Below are 20731 nucleotides of genomic sequence, written 5' to 3'. Positions count from 1 at the left end.
TAACAGGACTATCAATATATAAATTGTCGTGTTTATGTATTATAAATTAAAATTATGTTTGAACACACGTGTAAAAAATTATGTATTTATATTTAAATCCTAGTTTTTTTTAAAATTTAGATTTCCGTAACAGAACTTTATGAATTTTAAGATTTACGGTTCTCTCTTTAACGCGACCTTTCATATAAAATATACATGCGGCAAATATTGAATCGGGAAAATGCTCTACTCTCAAATCTGATTAAAATCTTACGGGGTGTATTCGATTGAGATTTTAATGGATTGTTTTTAGATTATATATCTTAATGGATTGTGTGATTTTGATTTTGTGTGGATTCTTGATAAAATGTAGCATAGTTGATAGAATTTAAGTACAATGCTTCAAAATCTTATAGATTTTGATGGGATTTCAAAAAACTTAAAATACACTGAAAAATACTGCCAAATTCATCATTTTATGAAATCCAAAAAAAATTCATCAGCATTTGAATACCATCAGATTTTAAAACATAATTTAAAATCCTAACTGAATACCGTAGATTTTGCAGCATAATTTAAAATCCCAATTGAATACATCTTGTAATGGATTTCAAAATATCCCAATCGAATACCTCAGATTTCATGAATGAAAAAAAATGTTTTAAATTTAAATCCAATACACCCTATTAATTTAAAAGAAAATGCTACCTGCACAGAATTGGGTATACAAATATTCACAGAATGAGTATGTGTTAACTTGTGATTGGAATGGGCTCATTAATAGCACATCGATTGGAACTTAGAATAAGTCCGTAAGAATTTAAGTAAGGAACCTGCCTCGACGACTGAAATTGCCGTTACTCCCATTCTTTAAGGTGGGCCCATCTTAAATTTGGTTTCATCCTCAACAAGAAACTACTAAAAGCAGACGAAAACAAAATAAAAGCAGCTCTTCGCATATGAACAGCAAAGAAAGTGTTCATTTTCACATTTCCAACGCAAGGTATTCTCATTTAATTTTACCTGGCCCGGTGGCACCCACTAAGGTACTTTACACATTTGGTAGAAGTATTAATTGGGCTGTCCATATCAATTCTCCAGATCCTTCCTGAAGAGTTCTGATCACATAAACGGAGTTTGAGAAGTAAAAAAATAAAAAAGAAAAAAAAAACCTCGAAAAGCATTGGTGGGTGTGGGTCACTACAATCTCCTATAAATAAAGGGCGACCCCATTCATTTTCACCAACAATACTTCACATATTTGTCACTAGTACTTGAAGAGTGCAGAAAAAACATGGCCGGAGTGTACCCTGCTCAAGCTTCTCATGCAAACCCATTCGCCGGGCTGATCCCATCCACATTCCCTCCGGGCACGGATCCCAGCGTGGTGGCATGCTTTCAGTTGGCTGATGCTGATGGCAGTGGCTTCATCGATGATGTTGAGCTCCAGAGGGCCCTCTCTTCTTGTGACCAGAATTTCAGCTTCAGGACTGTTCACCTTCTCATGTATCACTTCACCAACTCCAACGCCAGGAAGATTGGTAAACCACTCTCTCATCTCTGCATGTACGTTTTTAATTATTTTTACGGGACGGATCTAGGAAGAGGCTCGAGATTTTTTACTTGTTTTAGTTTAATGCTGTTCAAAAATTATTCCGAAAAAATATTGATGCATTTTGATTTACGTTTTTGTTAATGAAAAAACAGGGCCAAGGGAGTTCACTGAACTGTTCTACGGTCTTCAGCACTGGAGGGTACTGTTTGTAATTTATTTTCTATATCTTGTGAAATTTTGTGGGTCGTTATTAATTTATATGGTTTATTTTGTTAGGCCAAATTCGAGAGTTTTGACCAGGACAGGAGTGGGAAGATTGATGCCTCTGAGCTGAGAGAGGCCATCAGGAGCCTTGGTTATGTGCTCTCACCTGTGGTCATGGACCTGCTCATCTCCAAATTTGACAAGTACGGTGGAGCTAGCCAGGCTATTGAGTATGATAATTTCATCGAGTATGCCTCCGAAAACTCATCTTCATTCATTTTAATCCAAGCTTGTATTAAATATATTTAATTAAAATCACTAATGCTTTTTTATCTCCTTCGCTTTGCTGTTTTTTGTTCATAACAGGTGCTGCTTGACTGTGAAGGTATGGTCAACAGATTTATTTATTTTATGAATGTTGCAATATTATTAGTATGAATCATTATGGACTGAGTGAATTAACACATGGTGTTTATGTTGCAGGGGCTGACTGAGAAGTTCAAGGAGAAGGACAGTGCTCTGTGTGGCTGGGCTAGTTTCAGCTATGAAGATTTCATGCTCACTGTGCTGCCTTTCCTCATTGCATAGATCAATGGTGGATTTCAAGTCTTCTGCTTTGCGTTGGGAACTCTGAAAATGGTGCATGGCCAGTTTGGCCGTATTCAATAAAGTTGTTTTAGCTCCAGTTGGCTCAGTTATTGCTTTGTTACCAGCATTTGTCTGTTTTCTGGATGACTTTAATTTCATGCATGGACTGCTACTCTTTGCATCTTTATCTATTTCTCTTTATTTATTTTCTTTGCCATTTTTTCAAGTTTTATCTGTGGGAAACAAATGCATGCAAGTGTTTGAGTTTTGTGATTAATTACTTTGTTAAGAGACGCTCTAGATACAAATTTTCCAATAACGGGTAACAGCTGTTGTTGCATGTGTTGAACTAGATATGTAAAAGGAAAAAAGAACATAATTCGAGAATTATGTCCTTTATTTCTTTTAAAGAAATAGAACCTCTAGATATGTTTTTTTTGCGCCACCAAACCTCTAGATATGTTTGATTCTATGAAATTCTCCATTTTTTTTTTTACTCATAGAGTATTGCATGTATAGAGAACGAGTATTTGCCTTGTTACTGGAGTTGTTAAGTGATGGTAGTTGGTAATTTAGTGTGCTTGGAGTTAGGAACTTCAAATTCATGTCATGCAGTAGCGTAAATTCAGTCAGATGGAGAAGTGTGTTTGGAACTTCATGCATTAACATTTATGGTGGACAACTTTACCTAAAATGGTGCAGGTATTTATAAAAGGATCTGTTGGTGTGTGCTCTTGGCACGTGCCCATTGTAAAAAAATCATTTATAAAATTATTATTATTATTTTATAAAATTATAATGTTTCCATGTCAATAATAATGAGAACCCTTTATGTACATAAACTATAAAATCAAAATTAGCGACTTATTTGTCACGCCATTCTCGAAAAAAGTTCGGAATAAAATCGGAAGTACGTAGCATTACTCCTTTGTGTCAGAAAAAAGAGATTGTTAATTTGTTATCAAGGAGGAATCAAAAATTTTATTTTGTTAAAGCATCTCCAACCGCGTTTGTTATAATGGTTGACTAAATTTGACATGTAAGATATTATGTAAAATTTGTTTAACCTGTAAGACATTTTGCTTCGATAGTATTGGCTATATTAGTTAGCTATAATTTAAAAATAGTATGTTATTGATATTTTGAATTGTTATAAATAGAATATATCACTTTAATATGGTAATAAGTGATGTATAATCTTCCTACAGATTTTCTTACAAACCTGTAGCGGATCGACAAATATAGTCATCCATAACCTGTAGCGGATCGACAAATATAGTCATCCATAGGAGGTTGACTATAATTATAGATAACAGGTGGGGATGGTTGGAGCGTGAATTTTTGAAGCTATTATTAGCTATAGTTTTTATTTTTGGTATGACAACTAAGATTTTAACTAAGAAGTCTTCATGGTTAGAGATGCTCTTATGAAATAATCAAGTACTTTAGATAACTAAGATTAAATTTTATAAATCATTTCTCGCAAATATTACTGAAATCCATAACCCCCAAGCATAAAAGGTAGAGGCAGCAACTGTTAGTTGACAGATTCACAGTAGTAAGAATGCAGGGATTAGTTATGAAAGGCTGAGTTTAAAATACGGTTAATTTCTTAAAAACATCAGACTCCACTGCTCCATTCTCATTATAGTCAAACTCGTATGAATGACGATATTCGTCGAACTTTTACATGTTTATAAAATATTTGTAAGAAGACTACACATCAATTATTAACACATTAAATTAAATAATTGAAGTTATATATTCTACTTATAACTATCTAAAATATTAATAACATACAATTTTCAAATTTGTTGGAAATACTCTTACAAGTTCAATCTAATCAAGCATTTTAACCGATATTTTTATAAAATTTTCTTATAATAAATTTTCCCTTCCTGTGAGTAGAGAACTAAAGATCCATCTGAATTCAAAAAAAAACAAAAAAACTAAAGATCTATCTTGGCTGATGTCAGAAAAGAAAAACCATCTATCATAATTCTCATCACAATACACACACACAAAAAAAAAAAAAATCAAGCTTGGCACTCTTATCAAATAGAGTATATATAAAACATTGCCCTCACGCAGGATCGAACTACGGACCTCCAGTTTACAAGACTGGCGCTCTACCACTGAGCTATAAGGGCTAATATTATGGATTCCCATTACACAGATGTAAACTTGAAGCAAGATTAATAGTATGACTTCCCATCTCTTTACGGACAAAACCCTAGCTAGTAAAAGAAAGCCGATCTTTCTCGATTGCAATCGCTGCTGCTGCTGCTGCAATCGTCTCTTTCTCTCACACTAATCTCTGGAGCAATGGCGGACTACGATTTGACACCACGAATCGCCCCCAATCTCGACAGGCATCTCGTCTTCCCCCTCCTCGAGTTCCTCCAGGAGCGAGGCCTTTACCCCAACGAACACATCCTCAAATTCAAAATCGAGCTCCTCAACAACACTAATATGGTTGATTACGCCATGGACATCCACAAATCTCTCTACCAAACCGAAGATGTTCCTCAAGGTATTTCACATATCTACTCTACCTTTAAACTATATTCATCTCTCTCTCTCGCTCGCTCCCTCCCCTTCCGCGTGTGTGTAATTGAATTGAGGTATTGAATATTGTGATGTGTAGATATGGTGGAGAGGAGAGTGGAGGTTGTGGCGAGATTGAAGGCCTTGGAAGAGGCGGCTGCGCCGTTGGTAACTTTTCTGCAGAATGCCAATGCTGTTCAGGAGCTCAGGGCCGATAAGCAGTATAATCTCCTCATGCTTAATGAACGATATCAGGTTTCCCTTCTCGTGTTGTTTTTTCGTATTCTGTTTTGTAAAATGATTGTTTGTTCGGTGTGAACTGTTAGTAACAGAATTGCACATGTTAATTTATTAAATGGTCTTGTTTTGCAATTACCGTCCCAATTATAATTTAATAATAGGTTATGATAAATGATTATGTCTTTGGTGTTACTGTCAGTATTGGTTTTGAAAATGTTTGTTTGATATTTGGACTTCCGTTGCAAATAATTTTGAATCCCGGAAAAACTTTAACTATTAGCACTCGTGATGAGGCAGACCTATTATTCTGTTAATCATTCTGTGCTTATTGTACTAGAGTACATGTTTTTGGTGAATACAATTTCCTTCATCTTGACCTCTATTATATTGTATTTTCATTGGTCGTGATTAAACTAGGTTAGGTTTCTATTATGTAAGTATGCGTGTTAAATGTAATATTCCGTGTTTTTCAAACAGATTGGACCAGATCAGATAGAGGCATTGTATCAGTATGCGAAGTTTCAGTTTGAATGTGGAAACTACTCTGGTGCTGCTGATTATTTGTATCAGTACAGAGCTCTGTGCACCAATAGTGAAAGGAGTCTAAGTGCATTATGGGGAAAGCTGGCAGCTGAGATATTGATGCAGAACTGGGATATTGCACTGGAAGAAGTTAACAGGCTGAAAGAAATAATTGATTCAAAGGTTATAAATTTCGTTGTCCATTGACACATGCTTCTGCAAGTATGTAATTTTAACCATTTATTTATTTACTTATCTGCAGAATTTCTCTTCACCGCTGAATCAAGTCCAGAACAGGATCTGGCTTATGCATTGGAGCTTGTTTATCTTCTTTAACAATGACAATGGCCGAACACAGATCATCGATCTATTCAACCAGGATAAGTATGTGCCTGACTGTGTTTACACTGTTTTGACATTAGTAGTTAGGATAAAAAGATACAAGCTTTCTAACACAGTACAAAATTGAAATGCAATTTTGAAAGTTTTTGAAGGGTTTCCCCTAACTGTGATGACATACTCTCCTTTCCTAGGGTCATTTTACCCAGAGTTGAATATATTAATACTCTTTTGATTACTCTAGTAACACCGAGAATAGTATGTGTTTAACGAGATCAACTTCATGACCCTGTCATCTTTTTACCAACGCCTTTGAATAATTGTCATTATTTTGTAGAAAAGCTAATAATTATGATTCTATATTTGTTTGCTTGCTGTTTAGATGGAAGCTGTGTTTTTTCATCTGTCTGAATAACACAACAAATTAGTATTCCCAAAATATGTGCATGTATATGTAGCCTTAGCTACAGTATCTGTTTTACTCTTGTATACTCTAGATCGTTTAAACATGTGCTTCCTTTTTTCAGTCCAAGCATTAAAATATCTGAATGGATGTGGTATTGTTCTTCTGTATAGAAGTTGAACAGTATGATTGTGACTAACAATATTCTCTTTTAGGTACTTAAATGCTATCCAGACAAATGCTCCTCATTTACTACGTTATCTAGCAACTGCTTTCATTGTTAACAAAAGGAGAAGACCTCAATTCAAAGAGTTCATAAAGGTTATTCAGCAAGAACATCAGTCCGTCGATGATCCCATCACACAGTTTTTGGCTTGCATATATGTCAATTATGATTTTGATGGTGCTCAGAAGAAAATGAAGGAATGTGAAGAGGTAACTTTCCACTTCCGCCTGGTCTTGCCAGATTGTTGAAAATAATAATTGAATTTTCACTATTTGTACCCTTTTAGGTACTTTAATGTTGGATGGAGATATATTTTCTAGTTAATCACACACACACACACACACCACACTCCGGAAAAGTTTCAAAGTTAAAGGCTTCTGATTAATGTCTTAATGTTGGTGCATTCTAGCCAACCTCTATTTAGAATATTTCAGAACACCAGTTTCTGATCCTTACAATGGTATCAAGATTAAGAATTGAAAACAATTGATACATTTTGCATATTACAATCTAGGTACATTATGTTTAGGAAAATAGGAAAAACAAAGTAAATATTTAGTTCCAACGAGAAAACTTAACTTCTTTTTCTAAATGTGATTTACCTTTTTACTATAAAGGCATATGGTCATTTTTGAGTGGGATCATTGTATGCAGGTAATCTTGAATGACCCATTTCTTGGCAAAAGAATTGAAGAAAGCAACTTTTCAACTGTGCCTCTGAGAGATGAGTTTCTTGAGAATGCTCGTCTCTTCATTTTTGAGACCTACTGCCGGATCCATCAGCGCATCGATATGGGGTATGTGATCTGTCTTCTATTTATTCTGCCACTTTCATGGACACTATTGTCTGTGTCCATTACTTATACAGAGATTATGCAATCATAATCTGCTACTGGTCAATTTTTGCTTTTGTTTATATATTGTACTTCGTCATTGAATGTAACAAGATCTTATTAGTAAGAAGCCATTGTATTTGCATCTCCCTAAAAATTCAAACTATTTTATATTTCAAACCATCATGCGTTCTTTACTTCAGTAATTGATGCCGGCTGGTATGTACTGTATCGCAGGAACATGGTAGAGACACACTGGGTTCATCTTTTAGCAGATGAATAGAATATGTATTTGTCTGTTAATGACTTTTAAGTTATAAAGTGGATGCATGGATGAGCTGGGCGAATGGTATTATTGCAAATATTGCGGGAAAATGATGAGTTTATCTTATCTATTAAATAATAGAAACTAGAGAATCAAGCTTTTCCAGTTGCAATAATCCCTGTACATGCTCAGTTTATTTTTCCACATAAAAAAAAATCTTTTTTCATGACCCTATATATTGGTTTGTGCTCTCTTGGCAATCAAATTGTTCTTATAATGTATGTTGAAACAAGAATTGTGTGTTCTTATCCAACACTGCCTCAATTCGATGTTGACTAATTGAGTAAGAGGGATTTCTACATTAAGCTGAACAGCACAAATAATAAAAACTAAGCATGTATTCGTTGGTTGATTTTGCAATAAAAGAAAAATGAAGCAAGTATCAAACATATTCTGGAGTTTGGGCTGTTTTAGGAATTCATTTTTGAAAAGTGAACTGTTGCATGATCGCAAATCTGAAGTTTCTGTATAAGAAAAGGCATGGCTCCCAGTTATAATAATTTTTCCTGCTGTTTTTCTATTTGTTTGCAGAGTTCTGGCCGAGAAACTAAATTTGAACTATGAAGAGGCTGAAAGGTGGATCGTGAATCTAATTCGGACCTCAAAGCTGGACGCAAAAATTGATACCAAGACTGGAACTGTTTCGATGGAACCTAATCACCCTAATGTGTAAGTTTGCATAACATTTTCCTGTTGATTTATAGTTGCAAGCTTCTTCTTTCATTAATCGTTGTTATTAGCTTGATATTCAACGTTTTTGTGGACATTCCCCAGTTATGAGCAGCTAATTGACCACACTAAGGGACTTTCTGGACGTACATACAAGCTAGTTAGTCAGGTACTGGAACATGCACAGGCACAAGCTGCTCGGTAAACCTGTTGGGAAGAAAAGGCCTTTAACAATGAGTTGTGTTTTTTTGGGGCATGAGTATTTATTGTAGTGACTTGAAAGTGTAGATGCCAGAATGAACATTAGGGGATTTGTTAATCAATCACCAGGCAATTACTTTGACGTTCTGCTGATGGTTAAGACTTTTGAATCTTTGTTTTCTGTTTCCCTACTTCAACTTGAATACCTATCTCATGAGATCACATTATTTGACTCTCATCTAATTACTTTGCTATGAGATGCTATTCATTTGAAAATTTTTATGTGATACAAGTTATACCTGCGTGTTAGCAGGTGTGTAGGGATGAAGCTAGCTTCTAATATGGTAAAATAAGGGGCTTGGTAGTGGTCTGGGTGGTTTTTGTTTTATAAATTTAATATACCGGGTTCAGTCGTCAATATAGAATGCAACATGTGGAAACTGAATTGGAGTTAATTTTGGTATATCGTGAGAGATTTATGCTCGACTCAGAGTATTGAACTCGTCGCTGATTTGAGTTGGAAATATGCAATTCATATATTGGCTATGGTAACCAATACATTTTGTATTTTAGCCTTGTGTTAGGCCGTGAACATGGTGAAATACCTTTTTAGAGCGAGTGTTGTTTTTAGGCATTTTGATAATGCCAAACAGTTTTCGTCAAAAAAAGATAATGCAAAACAGCATTTCAGAAAGTGCAAGCAATGTGCAGAATAATTGCCAGAGGTTAAAATGATATGAAATGATCATGTAAAATTTGCGGTAAGGTGTTCTTCAAATGGATAAGCCGTGATAATTAATTGACCATGTTATGAATATAGATTGTTGCGTTATCTTAAATTATTAAAAATTATAATATACAATTTATTATGATAATAGATGTGATATTTTTTCTTACAATTTTCTAAAATTCATTTGATCGGAGATGCTAGGAACAGTTTTACAATTTGTGGAACTGCAAAATCAAGATGTTAGAACAGATTTTTTGCTGAGCTCAAAGAAATGTATTTTGCTCCAACTCAATAAAATATGCTCCTGCCACACTTCTATTGGGCATCTCCCACGAACTTCACAAATCGAGGTTCTGCTGCGAAATGTACCGTTGAACAAAACTTGCGAAATTGAGATTACGTTGTTACGAAATAAGAACACGAAATGGTTATCTAAAACTCTGTGTTTATGGTTATTTGTTAATATGAATTTAATATCTAAAACTCTGTGTTTATGGTTATTTTTTTTTTTTTGAAGCGGGTGTTTATGGTTATTTCTTAATATGGCTTATTCCTTATGACAGTCGTTTGGCTAAACTTATTTTTGTTAATAACTTATTTCTGGTAAAAGGTACGCGATATTCTACTTTTTTTGAAATAAGACCTTAATTTTTCGGCAAATTATGAATATGAAATACCTTTTTAACATTTATATTCAAAAAAAGTTATAAAAATAGAGTTTAAAATGTTTGTTTGGGTAATTCTAACTTATTAATGACTTATGAGTTAATAAAAATAAAAATGATTTATAGGTAATTTATGTCATATGAGTAATTTTTCATAACAGAATACTTAAAAAAATATTAATTTATTGGAAAAAGATATTTTAAACTAATTTTCGACTTTAAGTCAGTTTTAACAAAACAAATATTTTTCAATTTAAAATCAAAAATAACTTAAAATCCGAGTTTTAATCCAGATAAACCGGCTTTATATGACAATGCCGATATAAAGAACTGACATGATACTTAAAGTGTCTAAATCAGCCCACTAGAGAAATATTCATGACAAATCTGGAAATAGTTTTGGGCTTCTGGACACTTCAACTTTTTTTTATTTGAGCCACACTTATCAAAATACCTTTTATTATTGCACTGTAAAGGCACATGTACAAACTTAAATTAGAAATTTGAAATTGTGGATTTAATCAAATAAAACAAAATGTTTGGTTACATAAAAAATATTTGGATTCTCCCATAGCAAGATTTATAGCTTTCAAATTTCAAATACATACAGTACAGCAAAAAATGAGCCGCTTGTGTCTGAGAGGATACACATTAACAATATGAGACAGATAATTATATGACTATAATTACAATGGTTCATTCAGCAAAACTTCTAATATTAGGCTTCAGGCAATACTGCCCATGGCCAATTTAATGTTTAATGGCAATTGGCAAAAATACAACTCAACCTGGATATATTTCTCTCGAGTCACTCCTACCAACGAGAATGTGATTTGCCGTACGTTTTCCACGACTCACTACCATACGTTCCCCACCCACGCCCATTTTCCCTGCTGCTCCTCTCAAAAGGCGAACTGTAGACATTGGATTCTCTTCGAGAACTGTTATTCTTGTCTTCATTGTTCTTCCTTATTTCCTCTTCAAGATCATATTTAGCTCGCTACAAAAATGTAACCAGTGTTTAGCATATAAAACCAAAAAAAGTCAAAAGATCGTATTATTAGACCTCATGGCAAAATAATACTCTCTCGTGAACAAAGATTGTAACATCGGATTCACAAATTCTTGGGAAGACAATCGACAGCGGTGGTTAAGACAAATTGGGAAGATAGAATTAAGAAGACTATAGAATCAGAGAAAGTCTGTTCGAGTATCAGGATTAGTGTGTTAAACTCTAAACACATTGGCCTCCCGGCAGTATTTTGAACAGTAGACATAATGTGATGAAGATGAAGACTTTTGGGGCTGAGTGACGATTCTAAGGTCTACCACACAATCTGTGCATACACTGTTGACAGCTTATCTAAAAAAAAACCTTATCAAATATCAAATATATACACATGCATATATAAGACTGTAGACAGCTTGAAAACCACTGCATCTTGGCACATATGAGATGGGATACTTTTTAAAAAGAAATCTAAATGCAGAAAGCCACAACTATGTAATTTGTTACTTGCACTGATTAAGAAGACCTAAATGATCAATAGTGAAGTAGGACCAGACCTTTTCGCTATCTGAGAGGACTGCATAGGCCTCTCCGATCATCTTAAAAAGCCTATCAGCATCCACATGAATTTTTTCAGCAATCTCCTTTCTTAGTGGTCCTTCATCTAAACTCTCAGTTCTTATCAGGAACTGTCCAGCCTACACCAACATAAAATGATGATGTGAGAAAATCTGTAGACACCAAAAACTGCAGAGAAGATTACATGGAACATACCTTGTCAGGATGGTGCTTGAGGGCAGCCCTGTGGTATGCTTTTTTAATATTTGATGATGTATCAGAAGCTTTAATTCCCCTGCCATGAAAATACAGATAATGCAAACTTAGAATCTACAAAAATCTGTTATTACGTAGATTCCAATTTTTATTTTAAATTATTCGGAGTACTCAAGGTATCAAGAGAACATTACAACAAGCAAAAATCACTTACCAGAGGAATGCTAAACAAGTGTATTATAAGTTACATGAGAAATCAGGACTACTTACAGGATGAGGTAAAAATCCAATGGAGCTACTTTCTTAGCCTTTCGTTCTACAGAAGAAAGACGGCTACGAGCTTCTTTTGTATAATCTCTGATCCCACCTGATCCTACAGAGGCATGAGACTCCTGATTCATCTCATTTTGCTTTCGGAGATTAATGATTCTTTGAAGGTCGTTAGCTGCTTGTTCGTAGTCTCTAATCATTTCATGTAGAGTTGCTCTTCTAAAAAGGGCCTGCAAATTTGTTATTAGAGCAATTACATTTAGATATACCCGGAAACTCATTGTTGACCAGATAGGTCTAAATCAAATAAGAGCAACAATTTAATCAAAGCTTGAAGCTAGAATTACAGATCTATTGAGATTGTCCACCCCCCACCCCCGCACACAGTAGGGTAGTAGCATAGACACGGTAAAGAATATACCAACAAAAGAGCAGGCGTCAAATTTATTATTCATCAACTACTACTCGAAAAAAAAAGTCATACTGTGACAGATTGCAAGAGATTGTACTGTTATCACCATACTTAGATGCCTTGCACGTCGCAGTCCAGAATATTGTAATTTGAAGGACAACTTAATTAAAATATACAGAAATAGGTACACAAACCCTAAGCTCAGAATTTACGTGAATTACTATTCAGCTATTGTACATGGTAATTCACTAAAGATTTATTTTAGGTTGCAAATACATGACCTGTTATGTACATATTTTCTGGTAAGAAATATAAGCAGGTTAAAGACAAATGATAAGAGATTAAGAATCCATCTTCATCTCACCTGCTTAAAAAAGGAAGGCACGTCAATTTTTTTATTAGGTAGAAGATAATTCACAGCATGCCCATTAAATAAGAAGACAAGTCAGTATAACTCCTAAAGTAATTGAATTATTCCAGCTATCTTTTCACTTGTAGCCTTAACACGGATAGCCTACTCATTAGCTCTTGGGAATTACATATGTGGGACATATCAGTCCCTCTCAATTCTAATTATGTCATATTTTAAACAATCATATTTTGATTGTTGTATCACATGGTATAATTGTAACATCCCACATCGGCAAGATAAAGAGTGTCTGGGCCCTATATAAGCACAAGCAAATAACTAATGTATACCAATTTGCTAGCACTTTTGGGCCGACTTGTGGTGGGTTGTTGGGTCCGGTATGCATCTAGTTGAGGGCTTGGGATGTTATAAATGGTGTCAGAGCCTGTTTGTAACATCGGTTAGCCACCTATGTTACCTGGACTCGGCTAAAATTGCCCAACATGGATAAGTGTTCGAGTGTCGGACTCGGCAATAATTTAACATTTTTACATGTTTTTAGCCTAAAGTAAGTGTCGGAGTGTCCGACACGGGTACTCGAGGCAAAATGAAGAGTCCGGGTAACATAGTGAACACACACATCCAATGCACTGTTATCTATTCTGGGTGCAGATATGATATAATTTTCGGCCACCTTTACTTTAAATTTCACATCTGCCACCTTAGTTAGCTAAGTAGTGTATATATGTATTTCACAAGGTGGCAATCAAAAATCAAATATTGTCAAGAGAAGATGAAAATGAAGACAAACCTTCCCATAATTTTCATTAAGAGATATGGCTAGACTGCAATCTGCAATGGCGTCAGATATCTTGCCCAAAGCTTGAAGTGCAGCAGCTCGATTGCAAAAACAGACAGCCGCAAAAGGACGTGATTGGACGCTGCTCAATATAGCAGCAGTATAGTGCTCAATTGCTTCCGTATGCTCACCAGATTGGAAGGCTTTATTTCCAGCATTCTGCATAAAGGGCAAAAATATTTTACATACAGAATAATGGCTAAAGTACATCACAATAATTATTTAGATCAAAAGGGTTGATAATACATCATAATTAGGAGAACAGGTCAAACTAAAGTGAAAAGTAAACCAATCATATTGCCATGTACAGATGGAACAGAGTGCATGTCATTCATTGATGAAAAATCAGCAACTTGAAAAAGAAAAATTTTGGGAAAGTACATTTAAAGAATTTAAAATCATGAAAGATATCTTATATTGGCATGTACAGAAAACCACAGCAATTATAAAGTTCAACCTGCCTAAAAGGCCCAGAAATATTAACTTCACTACCAAATTTTAGTATCAAGAAGCAGGTATATGGAAAAGAAGTAAAAAAACTTAACCCTCTAAAACCAGTTCTCTTCCTGTTACACAATTAGCAATCCCTCTATGCATATTTTAACGACTTGAATACCGCAAGATAGCATTCACAGGGACATAAATTTACTTTATAATAGAAAATTGCCTAGTTTTGTAATTATTTGCTTTTGTGAACAAACTAATTTAACATGAACATTTGTTCCAAGAGAACCCTAATAATAAAAAAAATGGATGGGAACTGATGTCGATAACAAATATATCATAGTAGATTTTGCAGTAATGTCATATTCAAAACATACCTTCAGTTGTAGAAGTTCACGAACAGTGGCAGCAATTACAGCAGAGTCTGTCTCTATGCTTCTGTACATACATAAGAAATACATAGGAAATATAAGCATTACCATGCACAATATAAATAAAAGGGGCTCCAAACAGATGTTAAATATTGTTAAGAATTAAATGTATTACTTGTGATCGATAGATCTCAGCTGCTCTTGCTTTTTAATTATTTCAAGAGATGCCTCGAGCCTACCCATATGGAAGTAGGCCTTGGACATCAATCTCCATCTCCACAACTTAATATCTGTGTTTTTTCCGTTGAAACTATTAGCGTCTGACACTTGGTTAACAGTATCTATGCGGGTGAAATTCTTTTCGGCAAATCCAAGGGTTTGCTCACAAAGTTGAACTACTTCTTCATACTTCCGCAACTATAAAATTTAAACCAAAAGAAAAGCAATAATGAGATCCTATTTATCATAAAATATATGATGTTGAAGTGGGCTAAGTTAATCTCTAACTCAGAAATAAAAATAAAATTGAGGGCAAAAGTAAGAAACTAATTGAACAGACCATGCAAAGAGCCTCTCCTTTCAGTTCAAGCAATTTTTCCGAGTGACTACTTATAGACAAGCCGTCCATAATGATTCGCAAAGCCTTACTCGCTGCATCAGAAGTTCTCTGCTGCAAAAGTTCAGCAGACTGATTTGTGATATCAACCACTTTCTGCGATCAAGGAAATTTGCCAATTAGAAGCAAGCCATATGGCTTCTATTAATTCAGACAAAAAGATAACCACATTAAGAAGTATTATTATTGTAAGTACCAAGTGTACTTGAATCATGAAATCACTTAAATATGGACCAATAACTTACAGAATCACATCAGATTCATTGGTGAATTGTAGTCAACTGGTACCCTTAAGTAAAAATTTTATAAAGGCTGAGCCACGGTGGAAGCGTGCATCTATAATTTAAATCTTTTGATTGACTATTCTATTACTATACCTGGACATACCCTCATTTACAATTCCTTTTACATCTTGAAGTCCAGCCAAATTGATCACAAGATAGACTGTGACCATACCAACATTGTGCTTCTTCCTTGTGTATTGAAAAAGCCTATCTTCCTAATTTGCTTGGTTCATCTAATTTATTTCATAGCCTCTCTGATGTTGTAGAACAAATTGGGATACAAAAGGATGATATCAAGCTTAAAGCCACAAATATAATACAAGTTTCAGTTTATATAAATATTCTCACCATGGTCGAGTTAGATATATATAATAAGCTATATTACTTGGACTCGGTACATAGTGTCAGAACTTTGGTGAAATTGAGCATATGACTAATTTTTGCAAAGGGTGTCAAGTTTATGGAATAGTTCTAAAAATAATTTTATTGGATAAGATACCATGAAAAGTCAAATTTTCTTTTGTAAATAACTTTCAAAACATTGCTTTTTCGCAAAACATATTATTTTATAGTTTCTACTATGAAAAAACCAATCCAAAACAAACATGTTTCACTTCTAGAGCAATGTATACACTGACCTTCCATTAATAAAAGATGTTTGCGTCCTAACTTCATGAGTTCAAGTTTGACTCATATGTGGTCTTTTAATTGGTCAAAGTGTCCACATATCATGGGTATATTTAATATAAGAAGCTATGACAGCCATATTTAATATATATGGATACAATGTATGAGATATTATGGTACCAACAGCATGAAGATAAAACATATCTGTTAGCAAGTGGGATGGAGTATCAAAGTATTATCACTGTCCTACATCTAATACCATCCAGAAGTTTAGTTTATTTTGAGGGTGAAAATGAACCATAAACCACTAAATTTCAGACTATAAAGCCTGATCTCAATTATTATATAGTAGACTAGATACTGGGTCCAATTACTAACATTTTAGAATTTATATTTACTTGATGAATCCAGTTCCCCCAATAAATGATATTATTGTTGTACCTTAGACTTTTGCACGCCATCAGCAGCTTCAATCATGATTCTCCGGTCCAAGCAGATTTCAGTACTGGATTCCAGGCACATGTTGAAATGCAAAATCGCATCTTCAACTTCTCCTAGAAGCAGATGACAACTGAAAGAAATGACATCAGTATACACCAAATTTTAATGGCAAGTAAAATCAACTTTGAACCATTTACTAATTCATATATCTCATTATTCACTGCAAATGAAATAGTATGCGTATTTGGACAACATTCATATTAAGATGACAACACTACATTCAGTTATATCCTAAAGCTGACTGGGCTTGCTGTATAAATAGGAGCGATTCGTTTTAAAAATGGAATGTCTATACTTTACAATATCATAAAATAGAGAGCTGTAAAACAGGATTGTTTTCAGAATTCATGTTTAAACGAAAACTATAGTATCGGCTTACTTGGCAGCTCTCATCTGGACTTTCTGAAAGTTTGAATCCAATGAAGCCGCGCTGTTACAGTCCATGAGGGCTTCCCTAATCCTTCCAAGACACAATCGCGTTGCTGCACGATTGCTATAGCACAATACAAGAGGCTCAATGCAGCATTCTGGAGTCTTCATCTGTGTGATAGCATTGATGCATTTTGTATAATAGTTTTCAGCTTTTGGTAAGCTACCTTTCCTATAAGCTTGGTTTCCACTGAAAAAATCAGGGTCCACCAAATAGTAAATACAACTAGCAACATGAACTCAAAACAACAGCAATGGGACACATAACGTAAGGTATATACTAATGCTAAGAAGAAAAATATCAGTATACCAAAAAAATTGACAGAGGGCAAAAATTGTGGAGGGGATTTTCAATTGATCTAACGCAACACACACCTGGTTCGCCACTTCTCACATGCCTCTATAGTTGCGGCGTCATTGAGATCCCGTTTCATTGTTTTGTCATTCTTAACCTGCTGATGCTCCCCCTTGCTCTGGGTACTCGAAATACCAGCTCTCTGAGCCTGAAAGCCATCTGACTTGGAGGTACTATTAACAGTATCCGGATTTTTGGCAGATGAAGTGGCAAACTCAGTCTTCCAACTTTTACTGGTGGAATTTGAACCATGGCCGATTTTCATCCTATATTTCTTAATGCTCCTATGTGTTGAGGCTGGTATATTTTTTTGTGCAGATGATGGAACAGTAAAAGCAAATCTTGTGTCATCATCACTCTCTGAAGTTGAAGCAGCATAATTCTGAGAATTGCCATAACATTCTCCCTTCTCCATATTGGAAAGAAAAGCCCTAGTTTCTGCAGCATTACCAGTTTTTGGATTTGTGAGTGGTTCAGTTCCGTGGTGGTCATTTTCTCCAGATCCATCTCTTGCAACAGCTGGACCTTCATTAGCAGTTCCACTGAATATATTTGAGGGGGAGGCATCTGCACAACTAGCTTCTTGGTAAGGGGAAAAATCCATAGGAGAACCAGAATCAAGAGGCACTTCATATTGCTGGGAGTTAAAAGCTCTCGACACTTTATGCTGCCTCAATTTTCCTCTCGTCTTCTTCAATTTTCTCCCCCCGGCAGACACATTACTGACACTAAAGTCTAATTTCATACTTACTCCGGTAAATAAATTGGCAGGCATATTCATATCGGGTGTAGTGAAACCTGTTGTGGACGGTCCGGGTTGAACTACAGTGCTGGTAGATGTAAACTCTTTGTCCTTTCTCAAGGCTCCATCCTCAGAAAATAAATTCGCAGGCATATCCAAATTGGGTGTACCAAAACCTGTAAAGGACAGGTTATGTTTAACGGGTGTGCTTGTGAATTTGAACTCTTTGCCCATCTCTTCAGCTCCATCTCCAGATGAAGATTGATGAACACTATCAGATGGCTGATAAACAAATCCCGTCGACAAAGATGAAGATGGGTAAAAGGATCCATTGTTACAGCTTGTTTGATTACCAAGATTTTGCTTTCCAGCCATACCATCCTCTTTCAAATTCAATGATTTATTCTCCTTTCCACGAGTTCCGAAAGAGGAGAATGTTGGTATGTTTTGCCCACTAAACAGTCCTGTTCCATATCTGGTATCCTTATTCCTTGCTGTATCGGAAATTTTGTTTTCCACACCATCTCCAAAAGAAGGTACATTCTTTTCATTTGTTTCCAATCCAAAAACTTTTTCTTCAGAACTTTTATCATTAGCTGCACTATTATTCTTGACACTTTGACAATTCTGGAAAACTACCGCATTCGCATTTGGGTTATGAAGGGAGGTGAAAGCCGAGTTTCCATTAAACGAAACCTTATTGTCACTTGAAAACACAAACTTATCGCTAAGATTGGAAAACGAACCACTGCTAGAATTATCAACTACTTTGGAATCATGCATATTCATCTTCTGCATATCATCAGACAATTTATATGCATGAATGTTAAAAGAATTACTTGTATTACTACCATTCCCAAATACAAAATTGGGCATACTTTTAGGACCACAATCTATTTTATTGCCTTTTCCTTTCAACTCGACATTACAATTTTCATTTTTCTTTAAATCCAGGTTCTGAATATCATCACCATGCCGACTAACTGAACTGAAAGTGCAACTTCCCTTGCTGCCACTTCCAAATACAAACACATTGTCAGCTTTGGAGTTGCAGTACTCTTTTGTAACATGAAAAAAACTAGATTTATCAACTTCCCGCGATGATTGCGGGGTTCCTGCATCTGCAACTCCAGCAAAACTACTCTTACTGGCACTAAACACAAAACCTGTAACGTTATTTCCTCTATCCAATGTCGACTTCAACTTTTCACTATCAAAAGAAGAAGATTTTCCAACACTTCCATTCATACCTACATGTTTGAAATCCAACCTTGATCCCAAACCATTTCCACCTGCGCCAAACACAAAACTAGTCGCATCAACTTCTTTCTTCTCCAAATTCGACTTTGCCAAGAAACCCCCGCCTGTGGCACCAAACACAAACTCAGACTTAATCCCCTCTCCACCATTCTTCCTTTCAGCATCACATCTTACCTTATTTCCGCCACTGTCTTTCCCTTTTGAATTAGAGCTAGACGACAAATTCATAACATTAGCGCCAGAACTAAATACCAAATTTCCAGACTTCCCCAATCCATTGGAATCCATATCTCCAACCTTCCCACCACATTCCTTAATTCCTAAACCAAAACCACCAAAGTTCCCGGTCTCATTACCTCCCATTCCCAATGTTCCTCCACTTCCATCGTTAAACAACTTCGTATCCGACACCACATTACTCTTATTATCAACATTATTACTACCACCGCCAACAAAATTCACAGTACTACCAAACTGACTCTTATTTATATTCAAATTCGAAACACCCAAAAAATTATCACTAACATCATTACCTCGATTGGCATTCTCCTTCACTAATTTCGCCCTCGCGTATTGCAAACCACTCTGTCTCCTCACCTTCACAAGCCTCGGCCTTCTGCTAGAACTCCCCGCCACTTTCGACTCGAAAACCGAACCAAACGAGTCTTTCGTAGCTCCAACACTTGGTTTTCCTATACTTGAGCTATTAAAACTCGTCGAATCACTGAGTGACGCGGCAAACGAGCTGAAATTAGGGGGTTTGGAAAAATTAGGGTTTGGAATTGGGGGAAAACGAGGTTGTGTTGATTGAGATTCGGTTTGTGAAGAGATCGGAGATGGAATATGAGCCACCGACGGCGACATTTGCGGTGTCGCCGGGGCCGGAAATGAGGACTTTCCGGCGATGAAACTAGGGTTTTTCGAAAGAGATTGTTTCTAACGGTATTGTTTCTTGTTTTGTTTTAATTTGGGACGTACGAAGCTGGTGGCGTGGGAGCTCCGGCTGGCTCAGCAGAGCGGGTACTTATACAAAGAGGTAATTCGTTTTATATTATTTTTTATTTTCAAAGAGTTTTCAGGATATATTCTGTTAAGATTTTAAATAATTTTTTTATTCATAAATCTTATAACAAAATTTTGAGGTATTTAATTAAAATTTTAAATTATAAAGTTTTGATGACATTTAATTATAATTTTTTAAAAGTTTATTAAAATTTGTGATATTTGAATTTTATTAATTTTTTTTAAATTTAATAAAATGATGAATTTTGTTGAATTATTTAATGTATTTTATATTTTTTGAAATCTCATCATAATTTTGAGACATTGTGCGACTCTATATTAAGTAGACAATATTTTATCTAAAATCACATAAAATTGAAATTAAATACAATTCATTAATA

At 35.2% G+C, this 20731-nt stretch overlaps 3 protein-coding genes and 1 non-coding gene across 4 annotated transcripts; 2 read left to right on the top strand and 2 right to left on the bottom strand.

Annotated features, from left to right (window-relative positions):
• The first annotated feature begins 1213 nt into the window (after nucleotides 1-1213).
• On the top strand, nucleotides 1214-2531 carry LOC135147009 (probable calcium-binding protein CML49). Its single transcript, XM_064079110.1, has 5 exons — nucleotides 1214-1520; nucleotides 1687-1733; nucleotides 1811-1986; nucleotides 2105-2123; nucleotides 2222-2531. Exons 1-5 carry the CDS (start codon nucleotides 1274-1276, stop codon nucleotides 2324-2326), a joined length of 594 nt encoding a protein of 197 aa, XP_063935180.1. The 5' UTR covers nucleotides 1214-1273; the 3' UTR covers nucleotides 2327-2531.
• A 1873-nt stretch (nucleotides 2532-4404) lies between these two features.
• TRNAT-UGU (transfer RNA threonine (anticodon UGU)) lies at nucleotides 4405-4476 on the bottom strand. The gene has a single exon. It is a non-coding gene; the product is annotated as a tRNA-Thr (tRNA).
• A 90-nt stretch (nucleotides 4477-4566) lies between these two features.
• LOC135147124 (eukaryotic translation initiation factor 3 subunit E) lies at nucleotides 4567-8869 on the top strand. Its single transcript, XM_064079847.1, has 8 exons — nucleotides 4567-4859; nucleotides 4974-5128; nucleotides 5591-5818; nucleotides 5898-6019; nucleotides 6593-6812; nucleotides 7258-7400; nucleotides 8293-8430; nucleotides 8536-8869. The coding sequence occupies exons 1-8, from the start codon at nucleotides 4652-4654 to the stop codon at nucleotides 8633-8635; spliced, it is 1314 nt and encodes a 437-aa protein (XP_063935917.1). The 5' UTR covers nucleotides 4567-4651; the 3' UTR covers nucleotides 8636-8869.
• Nucleotides 8870-10574: 1705 nt separating this feature from the next.
• LOC108227422 (uncharacterized) lies at nucleotides 10575-20335 on the bottom strand. Its single transcript, XM_017402550.2, has 11 exons — nucleotides 17347-20335; nucleotides 16922-17161; nucleotides 16483-16612; nucleotides 15074-15226; nucleotides 14690-14931; nucleotides 14521-14581; nucleotides 13652-13858; nucleotides 12080-12309; nucleotides 11810-11888; nucleotides 11593-11733; nucleotides 10575-11026 (listed from the first exon to the last, which is right to left on the bottom strand). The coding sequence occupies exons 1-11, from the start codon at nucleotides 20190-20192 to the stop codon at nucleotides 10841-10843; spliced, it is 4515 nt and encodes a 1504-aa protein (XP_017258039.1). The 5' UTR covers nucleotides 20193-20335; the 3' UTR covers nucleotides 10575-10840.
• Nucleotides 20336-20731: the final 396 nt, after the last annotated feature.

Source organism: Daucus carota, chromosome 6 (genome assembly GCF_001625215.2).
Source record: "Daucus carota subsp. sativus chromosome 6, DH1 v3.0, whole genome shotgun sequence".
Taxonomy (NCBI): domain Eukaryota; kingdom Viridiplantae; phylum Streptophyta; class Magnoliopsida; order Apiales; family Apiaceae; genus Daucus; species Daucus carota.
This window is presented reverse-complemented; position numbering and strand designations above follow the sequence as displayed.

Bases quoted from the DNA above. Each gene is read 5' to 3' on its own strand.
- LOC135147009 (XM_064079110.1), top strand. From the start codon at position 1,274: ATGGCCGGAGTGTACCCTGCTCAAGCTTCTCATGCAAACCCATTCGCC. The intron at 1,521-1,686 runs GTAAACCACTCT...ATGAAAAAACAG, and splicing joins CTCCAACGCCAGGAAGATTG to GGCCAAGGGAGTTCACTGAA. The intron at 1,734-1,810 runs GTACTGTTTGTA...TTATTTTGTTAG, and splicing joins ACGGTCTTCAGCACTGGAGG to GCCAAATTCGAGAGTTTTGA.
- LOC135147124 (XM_064079847.1), top strand. From the start codon at position 4,652: ATGGCGGACTACGATTTGACACCACGAATCGCCCCCAATCTCGACAGG. The intron at 5,129-5,590 runs GTTTCCCTTCTC...TTTTTCAAACAG, and splicing joins TGCTTAATGAACGATATCAG to ATTGGACCAGATCAGATAGA. The intron at 5,819-5,897 runs GTTATAAATTTC...ACTTATCTGCAG, and splicing joins AAGAAATAATTGATTCAAAG to AATTTCTCTTCACCGCTGAA.
- LOC108227422 (XM_017402550.2), bottom strand. From the start codon at position 20,192: ATGTCGCCGTCGGTGGCTCATATTCCATCTCCGATCTCTTCACAAACC. The intron at 12,310-13,651 runs GTTTGTCTTCAT...ACAAATTTGCAG, and splicing joins TTAATGAAAATTATGGGAAG to GCCCTTTTTAGAAGAGCAAC. The intron at 11,734-11,809 runs GTATGTTCCATG...ATGTTGGTGTAG, and splicing joins TCAAGCACCATCCTGACAAG to GCTGGACAGTTCCTGATAAG.